The sequence below is a fragment of the Euleptes europaea genome, chromosome 2 (genome assembly GCF_029931775.1).
Source record: "Euleptes europaea isolate rEulEur1 chromosome 2, rEulEur1.hap1, whole genome shotgun sequence".
NCBI classification, from domain to species: Eukaryota; Metazoa; Chordata; class Lepidosauria; order Squamata; family Sphaerodactylidae; genus Euleptes; species Euleptes europaea.
In genome coordinates, this window is record NC_079313.1 from 126,443,203 (window position 1) to 126,457,219 (window position 14,017).

A 14,017-nucleotide genomic window follows, 5' to 3' on the forward strand; every position below is an offset into this window, starting at 1 on the left:
GCGCTCCGGCCGAGAAAGGAGAAGTGCGGCAGGAGGGGGAAGCGGAGCGGCTGGGCAGTCCGGCCCCGCCCGGCCTTCCCCTCCCCTCCCCGGGCAGGCACCGCGGAGGCGGGGAGGAGGCGGCTGGCCGGCCGGCCCGGGCAATGGGCCGGGGGTCGGGGGTGAGGCTGCCCTGCGAGGGGGGCCGGCCCGCGCAGCTCCTCTGCTCGGCCCCGGAAAGGTCGACGCCTTCGCGCGGGCTCCCAACGGGGGTCCCTCTTTGGGGCTCTGTGTGGAGGGAATCCCTGGTCCCAACGGTGTGGCCGTTTTGGCATTTTGAATGGGGTCATCCTAGCTGCATCGGAAGAAGTGAGCTGTGGCTCGCGAAAGCCCGCACCCTGCCAGAAAACATTCCTGTTCGTCTTTAAGGTGCTCCTGGGCTCTTGCCCAGCTGTGGCTCGCGAAAGCTCAAACCCTACCCGAAAATATTTTTGTTCGTCTTTAAGGTGCTCCTGGACTCTTGCATTTTCGCAGGGTCAATTGTGATGCTCGCTCAAAGCTCTTTTTTAAAACGCTACTTTAAAAATGCCTTTTCACGGTCCGGCACCAAAGGAGACGTTCCACACACACCCCAGTCGCCTGCTCCTTTGTTCCCGTTTGCATAAGCCATTAGCATATGCATAGCTAATGTGCCTCTATTGTTTTGCATTGTTTCTTGAGGGGGGGGGGAAGGCTGAGTCAACCTTGAGCTGGCTACCTGAAACTGACTTCCGTGGGGATCGAACTCAAGTCATGAGCAGAGCTTAGACTGCAGCTTGCCGTGGAGCTTCAAGGAAGACCAGGATAAAAATGCACAAGATTGATCAATTTTTTTTTTTGCATCAAGTCACAGCTAATTTATGGCAACCCCTTAGAGTTTTCAGATGTTCAGAGGTGGTTTGCCATTGCCTGCCTCTAGGTCATGACCCTGGTGCTCCTTGGAGGTCTCCCATCCAAATAGAAGAGGAGTTGGTTTTTATATGCCAACTTTCTCTACCACTTAAGGAAGAATCAAAGTGGATTGTGATCACCTTCCCTTCCCCGCCCCACAACGGACACCCTGTGAGGTAGGTGGAGCTGAGAGAGCACTAAGAGAGCTGTGATTAGCCCAAGGTCACCCAGCTGGCTTCATGTGCAGGAGTGGGGAAACCAGCCTGGTTCAGCAGATTAGAGTGCCGCTGATGTGGATGAGTAGGGAATCAAACCCGGTTCTCAAGGTTAGAGTCCCCCGCTCCAAACCATTACACCATGCTGGTCACATACTAGCCAGAGTTGACTCTGCTTAGCTTCTGAGATCTGGCGAGTTCAGGCTAGCCTGGGGCTTTCCAGGTCAGATCAGGGATCAATTTACCACCCGTTAATGTGATTGTGAGTCCCACCACAAACAGAGTTTACACCTAAGTGCCTTGAAGCCTGTGGGTTTAGAAGGGTGTTAACTCTGCTTAGGATGGCGCTGTGAGGGACCCTACGTTTTATAGCATGAGAGAGGAGAAGAATGTATGTTTAATCTCCATATTGGCCATAATTTTGAAGCCTCTACCATGTTCCTCATTAGTAGTCTTTTCTTCTCAAGACAGTTTGCTCCTGCATAGATGTCATGGTCATTTGAAGGGAAATATATTTATGGTAAAGCTCTCTCGCGCGCACCCTATCCTCGCACACACCTTACCACTGCAAACTCTGTGAGAGAGCCGATGTTCCTTATCAGTGAGCAACACACGAGCCAAGGCTGAGGAAGGGAAACTAAGTTGTATTAAAAGGACATTGCGGCTAAGAGTTGCTGGGGGATTTCTTTTTATAAAAGAGTGGGCGTTGTACAGAAATAAAGGCAGAAAAATAATATTTGCGGCCTTCTCAGAGTACTTATCCCACACACGACGCCCATTAGACACGACTTCGCATTGGTGAGGCGCCTATTGTGTTTTGCTGAAGCCCCGAAAGGGCTGGTTTGTCACAAGAACAGGCGGTGGTTGTGGAAATGGCAGGGAACACCTCCAGAGGTTGGGGGAGGTCAGTGTACTGAATCACAACCCAAGCTTGTGACAAAAAGGTCACATAACCAGGAGACACATTTTAAGTACAGAGTGACAAGAAAGCTCCAACCAAGAGAGGAGTCTACAAACAGGGCCAGGTTTGTAACAGCAGCATCACTGTCATGAAACAAAAGCCGTACCGTGTCTTCCATTAAGACCCACTAACATAATGGAACATAATTTGAGCCCTCTAAAACTCCAGCAGGATCCTCTGGGGAGGCTATGCATTTAAAGAGTCTTTATCCATTAGGGTTGTCATGGATAGCCCTCTCCTCCATGAACATATCCACTACCCTCTTAAAGCCTTCCAAGTCGGCAGCCATCACCATATCCTGGGGCAGTAGGGTTGCCAGGTCCCTCTTCACAACCGGCAGGAGGTTTTTGGGGTGAGCCTGAGGAGGGCAGGGTTTGGGGAGGGGAGGGTCTTCAGTGCCATAGAGTCCAATAGCCTAAGCGGCCGTTTTCTCCAGGCGAATGATCTCTATCGGCTGGAGATCAGTTGTAATAGCAGGAGATCTCCAGCTAGTACCTGGAGGTTGGCAATCCTATGGGGCAGGGAGTTCCACTTTCCTACATGTTAAGGAGTGTGAGCTGAGCAGTCCCTGTGGGAAAATTAGCACAAGAAGTCTGTTAGGGCTGAGATCCAGTTTTTCAGATTTTATTCTTCTGAAGAACTTGAAAGCTTGCATATGATTTTGTTTTATTTTGAGTTCGGCTTTTGTTTTTAGATTTTGCTCTGGACCCTCACAGTTATTTTATTTATACCTGTCATGGTTTCCTGGATTTTGTGGTTTGGAGAATCTGGAGAACCAGATATGATTCCCCCACTCCTCCACATGAACCCTGGTGGTTGACCTTGAGCCAGTCACAGTCCCCTTAAAACTTTCTCAGTCCATGCAGAGGCAGGCACTGGCAAACCACCTCTGAACGTCTCTTGCCTTGAAAACCATTGACGGCGCCTTCTCTCCACCATTGGTGCTTATCTGGCCCAGGTTAGCATGATCTTGCCATCTTCTCAGAAGATAAGCAGGGTCAGTCCTGGTTTGTCCTTGGATGGCAGACCACCAAGGAAGTCCAGGATTGCTACGCAGAGGCAGGCAATGGCAAAACCACCTCTGTTCATATCTTGCCTTGAGAACCCTACAGGGTTGGTGTGCTGAGAATTCTGCATTAGAGGCTCTGGCTCCATTGTACAAAGGATTAGAGTTCTCACAGGCTTCTCTTTGGATTGGAAAATAACATCTGAAAAGCATTAGGCTGTCCTGCCCCAAAACGGGGATCTCTGCTTGCTGTTGACAGTAAAGAAAATATCTCGAGGCATAATCTTAGTCTCTTACAAGCCAAGGCAGCAGGAACATGTGGTGCTCAGAGATAACAAAACCTCCCTCTCTGCGGGAGATTTGTTTTTGCTGTGGATGAGGCATCAGGGACCACGATGCTTTGGGGTCAAAACTGCATTCACATGACACAGGGCAAAGAGTTGTCAATTTTTTTCACATGACGCAAAGTTAAATTGTGGAACTCCCTGCCCCAGGATGTGATGTGATGGCTGGAAACTTGGAAGGCTTTGAGAGGGGAGTGGACATATTCATGGAGGAAAGGGGTATTCATGGCTACTAGTAAAAATGGATACTTGTGATGATACCTATTCTCTCCAGGATCAGGCAAGCATGCCTATTATATCAGGTGCTGTGGAACACAGGCAGGATAATGCTGCTGCAGTCGTCTTGTTTGTGGGCTTCCTAGAGGCACCTGGTTGGCCACTGTGTGAACAGACTGCTGGACTTGATGGGCCTTGGTCTGATCCAGCAGGGCCTTTCTTATGTTCTTATTGCATGTGTATGGGGACATTTTTAAGACGTGTGCCGTTCCACCAATTGTGTTCAGAAATACATTTCCTGCTTCCCACCCAACCACTCCCTTAAGCATGACCAATAAAGTTAGCCAAAGCCTTCCTCAATGGGAGAGGAAGTAGCATGCAGATTGGACTTGATGGATCCTCCACATGACACCTGCTGGGTGACCTTGGGCTGGTCGCAGCTCTCTCTGAACTCTCAGCCCCACCTATCTCACGAGGTGTTATGGGGAGAAAAAGGGAAGGTGATTGTAAGCTGCTTTGAAACTCCTAAAGGTAGAGGAAAAGTGGGGTATAAAAACCAACTTTTCTTCTTCAAGTTGATTACAATGTCACTCTTACACAACCCTTTCTTTGAGTCTGGTTTTTACCACTATGACAACTGAAGTTATTCAGATCATTGGGGAGGGGAGATATTGTCACTGCTGGCCCCATTTGTAGTGCCCTATAGGTAGTTGAACATATGCAACTATGACCGCTTGTTGCAATTTTCAGACAGAACACAATGGAATCTTGGTGGGGCAATCTGAGTGCCTGTGATAGCCACAAGCCTCCGTCTGCCTGCAAGAAACAAGGCTGGAGCCTCTGCAGGAAAACTGTAGCATTTGGGGAGTTTCTTGTGAACGCAGTATCAGAGCTCTTGTTACTCAGCAAAAGGGGAGGCACCAGCAACTCCCCTTGAGGTTGTGTGTGTGCATGTGAGACGCTGCCACCAACACACACATTTTGCAAATGATAGGAGTGGCTATAGCTGACCCAGCAGGAACCAGAAAGCACGCCTGGAAATATCAGAGTCGACCTTTACTGCTGAGTTCTGCGCAAAAATGCGTGAAATTGTACACGTGCAGATCGGCCAATGTGGGAACCAAATTGGAGCGAAGGTAGGGATTGCTTTCAGTGCCACTTGTAGAAGATAACGGAGTGACGTTCCTAACAACTGACTTGAACGGGAATTTAGGCGGCATGGAGTCAAGATTCCACCCAAATTTGTCCTGTGTGGCTGTTGCTATATCAATAAAAATCAAATCAGCTGAGAATACTTGGCAGAAAAGCAAGTTGGGAAAATTGTAAGAGGAGAGAGAGATGTTTTATTGCACTGAGAGTGTTAAAGGAGTGAATGCTACCTGCTACTTCAGTATCCTAGGGAACAATCACAAAATAAAACAGGAATCCGGTGACACCATAAAGACTTAACAGAGTTCATTCCAGATGCATCAGATCGGATTAAGTGGTCTCTGGCTCATGAAAGCTTATGGTGGAATTAATGTTGTTAGTCTTTAAGATGCCATTGGATTCCTGTTTTGTTTTGCTGCTACATACTAGTAGGGCTACCCATCTGGAATTAGGAGTTGTAACATTGTCCCCAAATGTACTGTGCTACTGCACATTGAAGGTTCTCTGCAAACTGGAGCAAGTAGCTCTTCCCTTAGAAGACTAGACCAGGTGCAGGTGACTCAACAAAACCACCTCACAAAATTGCAGTTAATGAAATGAACCTGCTGTCTCACAGGTGATGTTCTGATCCCTTATATTGTGTCCTTATTGATGCTGATAGCATTTATTCTAGCCTTAGGTGAGAAATTTTGTGTTTCCTAAAATGTTCTCCAAGCTTGTTCATCAATAAGACTTTTATTTATTTATGTTATTTATAGTCTGCCTTTCTCACTGGGGCTCAAGGCAGATTACAAAGAGGAAGGATGACGAGATTCAAATAAGAAAGATGGGATTTACATAAATCTCCTTTCCTCCATTTTATCCTCACAACAGCCCTGTGAGGTAGGTTAGGCTAAGTGCCAATCCAACACTTTAACATGGAAGAAGAATGACCTTCAAGCTGTATTGCTCACCCATAAACACTTATGACTAATTATTCTAGGGAAAGGGCATGTGGAGAGACAGTGTGGTGTACTGGTCAAGGTGTTGGACTAGGATCTGCGACTTGACGGCACTTTACACTCACATACACACACACAAGGGCATGCTGGGTTAGCAAGATAAACAGCCCAAAGGGTCTTATGCCATCTATATGGTTAGAAAATTTGTTCTGAATACTGCTGCTATTCAGTAACGACAGCATAGAACTGCATACCAAGACTGCAATATTTAGGTACTCTTAACAGGGAAATAAACCGGTTAAAATGGAGAATGGCCAGTCCGTCAGTAGCTAGTAATGATGACAGTGAACCTCCATATTCAAAGGAAATATACTTTTAAGTTCCAGCTGTTGGGACAAAGAGAGGATGCCATCACCTGCATCCAAAGGCATGGGGCTCACTATTCTTGGAGACAGAACACTGGATTAGAGGAAAGTTGGTCTTTCTTGTACTTTAGGGTGGGGGGGGAATGCAAATATTTTATGGGCAATTGAACAGTGAACTAAAGACAAGAGCCCTTTAACATTAAAATGCTGTCGGAAACAGAAAGGGTGTGTAATTGTTTCAACCCAGCTGCACTGGGTTGCCCAGATAAAGAGGCTGCAGGGCTGGAAGTCAGAGTGGGAAGAGGAGATAAGCGTCATGCTCTTTTGGGACTTGGAATCCAGGTCTGTATTTTGCCTTCCGCTCTGCGCCACTCTTGGTTTTCAGCGAACAGTGTGCCTGGCAGCTTCCCTGCAGGGGTGACTGACATGTCATGTTTTGTGTATACTGATGTAGGAAGGAAACATCAGTGCACCAGTACACCCATGCCCACAGACATATAAGACAATCATGTGAGTTTCAAGGACCAGACTACATAAGATGCAGGAAATGTTTGACTGGCTGCAATGACCTTTCTATTAAAACCAAAAACCTAAACCTAAATAAAAAGTAAGAGGGAGCTCCAGTATCAAGAGGAGAAGAAGTGTTAAGGGTTGGGGAAGGGAATCTTTCCCCAGTACCATTTCCTTGATTTAAGTTGCCACCTTCTCTGAATGTGCTGTTTGCCCTGTTGGGGAAAACGTACGGGCACATGTTAGCTGTTGAACACCTGCCAGGAAACGGCTACCAATCATGGCTTTCTAAAGAGCGCACTCCGCACTCTTGGCAAAACATGTGCAAATGGATTTTCAGCCCTTATTGTGGCTGGCCTTCTGAGGAACCCTCTGAAGAAGTCCTCTTCTATTCCTGTTTTTGAGAAGACAAGAGTCACTGGAAAAGACAATCATGCTAGGAAAAGTTGAAGGCAGCAGGAAAAGAGGAAGACCCAACAAGAGATGGATTGACTCTATAAAGGAAGCCATGGCCCTCAATTTGCAAGATCTGAGCAAGGCTGTTAAGGATAGGACACTTTGGAGGACATTGATTCATAGGGTCGCCTTGAGTCGGAAACGACTTGACGGCACTTAACACACGCACACACATTCCTATTTTTATTACTACACATTCCCATCTGGAGAGGCAGGCATGGCTCATAGCCCTGCTTTGCCCTCAGATCTCTAGCCCTGGTAAGAAGCTAAGTGGATCCTTGCTAGGTCAGATGAGTGGTCCCTCTGGTCCAACTTGAAAGCAACCAGCAGAGAAGCTCTTGCACTGGTGGTTAGTGTCAGACTGAACTCAGTTCGAATCCCTACTCAGCCATGGAAGCTAGTCACACAGTCTCAACCTAACCTGCTTCATCAGGATTTTGTGAGGAAAAAATGGAGGAGAAAAATGTAAACTATTTTCAGTCCCACTAGAGAAAGGTAGGGTATAAATGAAATAAACAAATGTAAATAAGAGGGCTTTGGAAACACTCATCAATAAGTAAGGATTGTCTTTCCAGTTGTAGGTGAACGTTGCTAATTTATTTTATGGTTATCTTCCCTGGGTTAAAATCCCTGCTCAGGAGATCTGGGTTCAAATCCTTACTCAGCCATGAAATTAAGTGCACTTTGAACTAGTCACTAGCTCTGTGCTTCAGTTGCACAACTCTCAAATAACAACCTACCCCACAGAGCTATTGTGAGAGCAAACTCTCTTTGCAAAGTATTTTGGACTCTTTGTAACTGCTGCATTGCTTAGTCTGACTATTCCCAATGAATACCTGCTTAGGCTTGGCGATCAAGACACCACTTAAGTAGAAACAAAAGTAACATTTATATTGTAAGCCTCCTTGAGTTCTGCAAGGGAGAAAGGCAGCTAATAAATGTTTTAAATATAAATAAATATATCTCCCAAGTGGCATTTTTACTTTTTAAAATTTGTTTAACAATTTTGAGTTCTTTATTTCCTGTTTCAGTTCTGGGAAGTCATCAGCGATGAACAGGGAATCGACACCAGTGGAAACTATTGTGGTGACTCACCGCTGCAGTTGGAGAGGATTAGTGTGTATTTCAACGAAGCCTATTGTAAGTAGATGGGGTGGAGGTGGGGGTTGGCCACTGCGTGGAAAGATTAAGGTCATGAGTGTGACATCAGAGAATAAAAATAGAAGCCCACTTTGTCATTCATCTCCCATTTCAATGAAGTCTACATTTGCTTAATCATTTATGAAATATGGATTGGTTGACAGGTTGATCTGCCAGTCACAGAGATGGGTAAGGTACAGGCTAGTCAGGTTGGAGGTAAGGCAGCATGGTATAGCCTGGTCTTGTCCAGTTTTGGAAGCTAGGCAGGGTTGGCACATGGAAAGGAAACCACCAAGGAGACCACTTCCCTTGAAAGCCCCTTGCTGGGGTTGCCGTAAGTTGGTTGTGACTTGATGGCATTTTACACGCACATAGGCAGCAAGCGAGAGCCCCGTGGCGCAGAGTGGTAAGCTGCAGTACTGCAGTCTAAGCTCTGCTCACGACCTGAGTTCGATCCCAACGGAAGTTGGTTTCAGGTAGCCAGCTTAAGGTTGACTCAGCCTTCCATCCTTCCGAGGTCGGTCAAATGAGTACCCAGCTTGCTGGGGGTAAAGAGAAAGATGACTGGGGAAGGCGCTGGCAAACCACCCCATAAAACAAAGTCTGCCTAATAAAAGTCGGGATGTGACATCACCCCATGGGTCAGGAATGACCTGGTGCTTGCATAGGGGACCTTTACCTTTATCTTTAGGCAGCAAGCTGTCAAGTCAAATGGAACATTTCATCTCACCAGAGACTTCTGTGCAACCTGGTAGCTTGCTATCCTAACACTACAACTAGTCCTGTAAAAGATATAATCCAATCCATCTGGGATCCTAGTTTACTTCCTTATCCCTAAGATATGTAGCTAAGGGCTGTTAAGTTGCAGCTGAATTATAGCGACCCCAGCAAGGGGCTTTTCAAGGCCAGTGAGAAGCAGAGAAGGTTGCCAGTGCCTTCCTCTGCAGAGTCTTCCTTGGTGGTCTCCCATCCAAGTACTGACCCTGCTTAGGTTCCAAGATCTGACAAGATCAGGCTATGCAATGGCGCCTTCCCTTTCCTCCCCAAGATATGGATTTTCATTTGAAAATAGAAAATGCTTCAATAAAATGTTAATCAAAACAGCTGAACTCCTTGGATAGACAAAAGCTCCAGTCAGCTGTTAATCTGCAATCCCTGCCCGAGGGTCAAACTCTGACGGAGTACTAATTTTGCTGTTGTCAAGTCACAGCTGACTTATGGCAACCGCGTAGGGTTAAAATTACAAATATATAAATTTTAATAAGGTACATATATAGATTAAAAAACATGAAACTCCTAGTAAAAGCAGAAACTTACACATTCAGTATATACAAACATGAACAACTGCGATGTACAATCTTTCATTGACCAATGTGTGTGTGTGTAAAGTGCCGTCAAGTCACAGCCGACTTATGGCAACCCCTTTTGGGGTTTTCATGGCAAGAGACTAACAGAGGTGGTTTGCCAGTGCCTTCCTCTGCACAGCAACCCTGGTATTCCTTGGTGGCCTCCCATCCAAATACTAACCAGGGCTGACCCTGCTTAGCTTCTGAGATCTGACGAGATCAGGCTAGCCTGGGCCATCCAGGTCAGGGCTCATTGACCAATATGAGATCCAAAAAGGACCAGATGCGTTTCGGCCTGGAAAGGCCTTCCTCAGTGGTCAGTATAGAATTATAATTTATCACACATCCTAATAATACAATCATATCATAATAGGCAGTAAGAGATATCTAAAAGCCCTTCTAGTACAGTGAAGTTCTCTGTAAATTTCTTTACTTCTTATATGCTAAAACCTAGCTTGACTGTCTCACCTTTTGTTGTATGCCGGGCTCTTAAGGATGTGGATATATCAAGCAGTGTGTTATGAATGTACATAGTTGGTGGATATGAAGGGGGAAACTTAGGAGCTTGAGTCCCTGACGAAGGACCCTAAACCCTGCACACGCCATTGGCCCAAGCCGGCACGCGCCATTGGCGACCTGGGGTTGTTCCCCCCATCATGGATCAGGGGGGCAGGCGGCCAGGGGGGCATATAAGCAAGGCCGTTTTCACTGTGTTCTTAAGTTCTGTTCTGTACTTCAATAAACGCTTTGTGTTGGAACTCCGTCTCGACCTCATGTGTCCTTCCCACGCGGACTTAACACAGTGTATTAGGTCAAATGGCCAAACCGCGTAGGGTTTTCAAGCAAGAGACATTCAGGGGTGGTTTGACATTGCTTGCCTCTGCACCACGTCCCTGGCATCCCTTGGAGGCCTCCCATCCAAATACTTGCCAGGGTCAAGGCTGAGAGTGTGTGACTGGCCCAAGGTCACCCAGCAGGTTGCCGATTCCTCTAATAATTTGTCCTGGATTTTAAGCACATTGACTGTGACACAGTGGAAGCATATGACATTCTCTTCTTGCTAGCGACTGAAAATGTGGTTCACCCTTATGTGGCTTCGCCATTTTGCAGCCATGGACAGACGGCATACTTGCTGTGATCTGGATGATGGGGAAGCAAGGTTTATTGAAATCAGTGCACCTCATGGGCTGAATCCCACATAAGGTTGCCAACTCCAGGTTGGGAAATTCCTGGAAATTTGGGGATGGAGCCTGGCGAGGGCAGGGTTGGAGGAGGGACTTCAGAGGGGTAGAATGCCACAGAGTCCCCCCGCCAAAGCTGCCATTTTCTTCAGGGGGAACTGATCTCTGTGGTCTGGAGATCAGGTGTAATTCTGGGAGATTGTTGGGTACCCAAAAGGTTGGGTGAAACAAGACCTAGATACAACAATGAAATATATTTATTATAAAGCTCATATGCGTATATTAAAAACAAGCCCATATGGCAACAGATACAGGGTTGATAATTAAAACCACATGCCAAATGTGTTTCGGCCCTCAGGCCTTCCTCAGTGGTCTATTACAACATATTTTGCACAAAATTTCAAATACAAATATAATCCTTTAGTGTCCGCTCAGGTATGAAGTCAGTGAGCAGAGAATGGTATAACTGTGCTTAGGATTGTATTGTGAACCTAGCTGTGCGAATTTTCTAACTCTGAACCGTCTTCCCTTTCTCTGCAGCTCATAAATATGTCCCCCGTGCTATCCTGGTGGATCTGGAGCCTGGCACCATGGACAGCGTAAGATCCAGCAAAATTGGTCCACTCTTTCGACCTGATAACTTTATCCATGGTACGTGCAATGTGTTAATAACATGAGTAGGATGTAATAGACATAGGTTCTCAGTAATCAGCATGGCTGTGGTCCATGCAAATAAACCTCTAAAGTACTGATCACTCCAGTTACTGCTTCACAGTACAGAGACTCAGGGCTTTTCTGCATTCTCAGTTTCCTTGCTTGTAAGTTCCTGTTTCTTCAGGGGTGTGTGTTTCAGAACTTCCTCTAGTCATTGGTTCAACATTGAACAAGATTATATACAGCACATCTCCCTGCAGATTTAAACTGCAGGTTTTTACGCTGCATATAAACTTGCTCGATATTGAATTGACCACTAGAAGGAGTAAAACACATGAGGAACTGAACCCTCCACCTTGAAAAAACAGGAACTTACAAGTGAGGAAACTGAGAATGTGAGAAAGCCCTCAGTTAAAAAGGTTTCTAGTCCCCATTGGTTACACAGAAAATCTGAAAAGATGGATGTAGTTTTTGCTAAAGCTTTGAAAGCAGAGGAGTTGGAGTGTCTTCACTCCCTACAAGGTCCAGATTTCCAAGTCTCTTTTCCTCTATTTTTGCCACTGCCTTCCACCCATGCATGAGGGTATGCCATATGATGGCCCTCTCTTAATTTTGATAGAATAATTATAGATATTGTGATAATCAAAGAATCCTTTTTTCTGGTTGCAAAATCTGGAAATTTTAGCATAGAATTCCAGACTTCAGTAACAAGCATGACAAACCTAGAATTGATGTTCCTGAAAAATTCTCACACCCTGTCATAGAAAAGGTTTCTAAATTGAATTTATATAAGATTTGTCATGTATTATTTGAGAAATGGCTTTTTCGCATTCTCATTTTCCTTGCTTGTAAGTTGCTGTTTCTTTAGGGGTGGGGAGTTCAGTTCAGTATGGGTTTTGTTCCTTCTAGTGGTCGATTTGACATCAAAGAGCTTTAAGTCCAGCATAAAACCTGCAGTTTAAATCTCCAGACTTCAAGCTGTTTGATATCAAATCGACCACTAGAGGAAGCAAAACATGTACAGGAGTAAACCCCCTCCCCCTGTAGAAACAGGAACTTGAGGAAACTTGAGGAAAATGAGAATGCGAAAAAGTCCAAAGAGATTGTTTAATACTACTCTTTTCTTCAAGATGCCAAGAAATTGTCTATTTGTCTAAGGGCTTTTTATTTACTTGGAATATCAGCAAACTAGTCTCTTACATTTACCCCCACCCCCATATAACTATGTTTACAGGAAATTCAGGTGCGGGTAACAACTGGGCGAAAGGTCATTATACCGAAGGGGCCGAGTTGATTGAAAATGTCATGGATGTTGTGAGGAATGAGTGTGAAGGATGCGACTGTCTACAGGGTTTCCAGCTCGTCCATTCCCTCGGCGGTGGAACAGGGTCTGGAATGGGCACTCTTCTGATAAACAAGATCAGAGAAGAATATCCCGACAGGATCATGAACACCTTCAGCGTTGTCCCCTCGCCAAAAGTATCGGACACTGTAGTTGAACCGTACAATGCCATCTTATCCATCCACCAGCTGATAGAGAACACAGATGAAACCTTCTGCATTGATAATGAGGCTTTGTATGACATATGCTTTAGGACTCTGAAACTCCCCAACCCCACCTACGGGGATCTCAACCATTTGGTCTCCCTCACTATGAGTGGAGTCACCACTTCCCTCCGTTTTCCCGGCCAGCTTAATGCAGATTTGAGGAAGCTCGCGGTCAACATGGTGCCTTTCCCCCGCCTCCACTTCTTCATGCCAGGCTTCGCTCCACTAACAGCTCGAGGAAGTCAACAATATAGAGCTCTCTCAGTTCCAGAGCTTACCCAGCAGATGTTTGATGCCCGGAACATGATGGCAGCCTGCGACCCACGCCATGGGAAGTATTTAACTGTGGCGTGTATCTTCAGAGGTCGGATGTCCACCAGGGAGGTGGACGAACAGCTTTTGGCCATACAGACCAAGAACAGCAGCCATTTTGTGGAGTGGATCCCCAACAACGTCAAAGTGGCAGTATGCGACATTCCACCACGTGGCCTGAAGATGGCTGCCACTTTCATTGGAAACAACACAGCCATACAACAGCTCTTCAGCAGAGTCTCCGAGCAGTTCTCGGCGATGTTCAAGAGGAAAGCGTTTCTCCACTGGTATACTGGGGAAGGGATGGATGAGATGGAGTTTTCAGAAGCAGAAGGCAACACCAACGACTTGGTATCTGAGTATCAGCAATACCAAGATGCGACAGCAGATGTAGAAGTATTTGAGGAAGTAGAATTGGAAGATAGCCAAGAAGAAAAGGAACTCCTTTAAAAGTAACTGTGATATTAGAACACTACCCTGAAAACCATAATGTCTGCCATCAGTAAAGAGGCTGAACTCACCTACGCTTTTCAGGGAACTTCTGATACTATTATATCAAAGCGTGGAGCAACCCTGTTTATGCATTAAATCATCTAACCAAAAATTGGAACCAATTATATTACTTTGCTTCGTTAACTCCTTCCAATGAGTCAAAGCAGTTAGCATCTCTTCTGCCTTAGCACCCACAACAAATTGATAAAAAATAGGAAAAATTATAAATACACTGGATTAAAAGGACACAGCTCTGTGCTTCAGGCCCCAAC

General features: G+C 45.8%; 1 protein-coding gene across 1 annotated transcript; it reads left to right on the top strand.

The window, feature by feature from the left end:
- The first annotated feature begins 4,719 nt into the window (after positions 1 to 4,719).
- TUBB1 (tubulin beta 1 class VI) lies at positions 4,720 to 13,703 on the top strand. The gene is made up of 4 exons (XM_056867519.1): positions 4,720 to 4,787; positions 8,104 to 8,212; positions 11,280 to 11,390; positions 12,628 to 13,703. Exons 1-4 carry the CDS (start codon positions 4,731 to 4,733, stop codon positions 13,701 to 13,703), a joined length of 1,353 nt encoding a protein of 450 aa, XP_056723497.1. The 5' UTR covers positions 4,720 to 4,730.
- Positions 13,704 to 14,017: the final 314 nt, after the last annotated feature.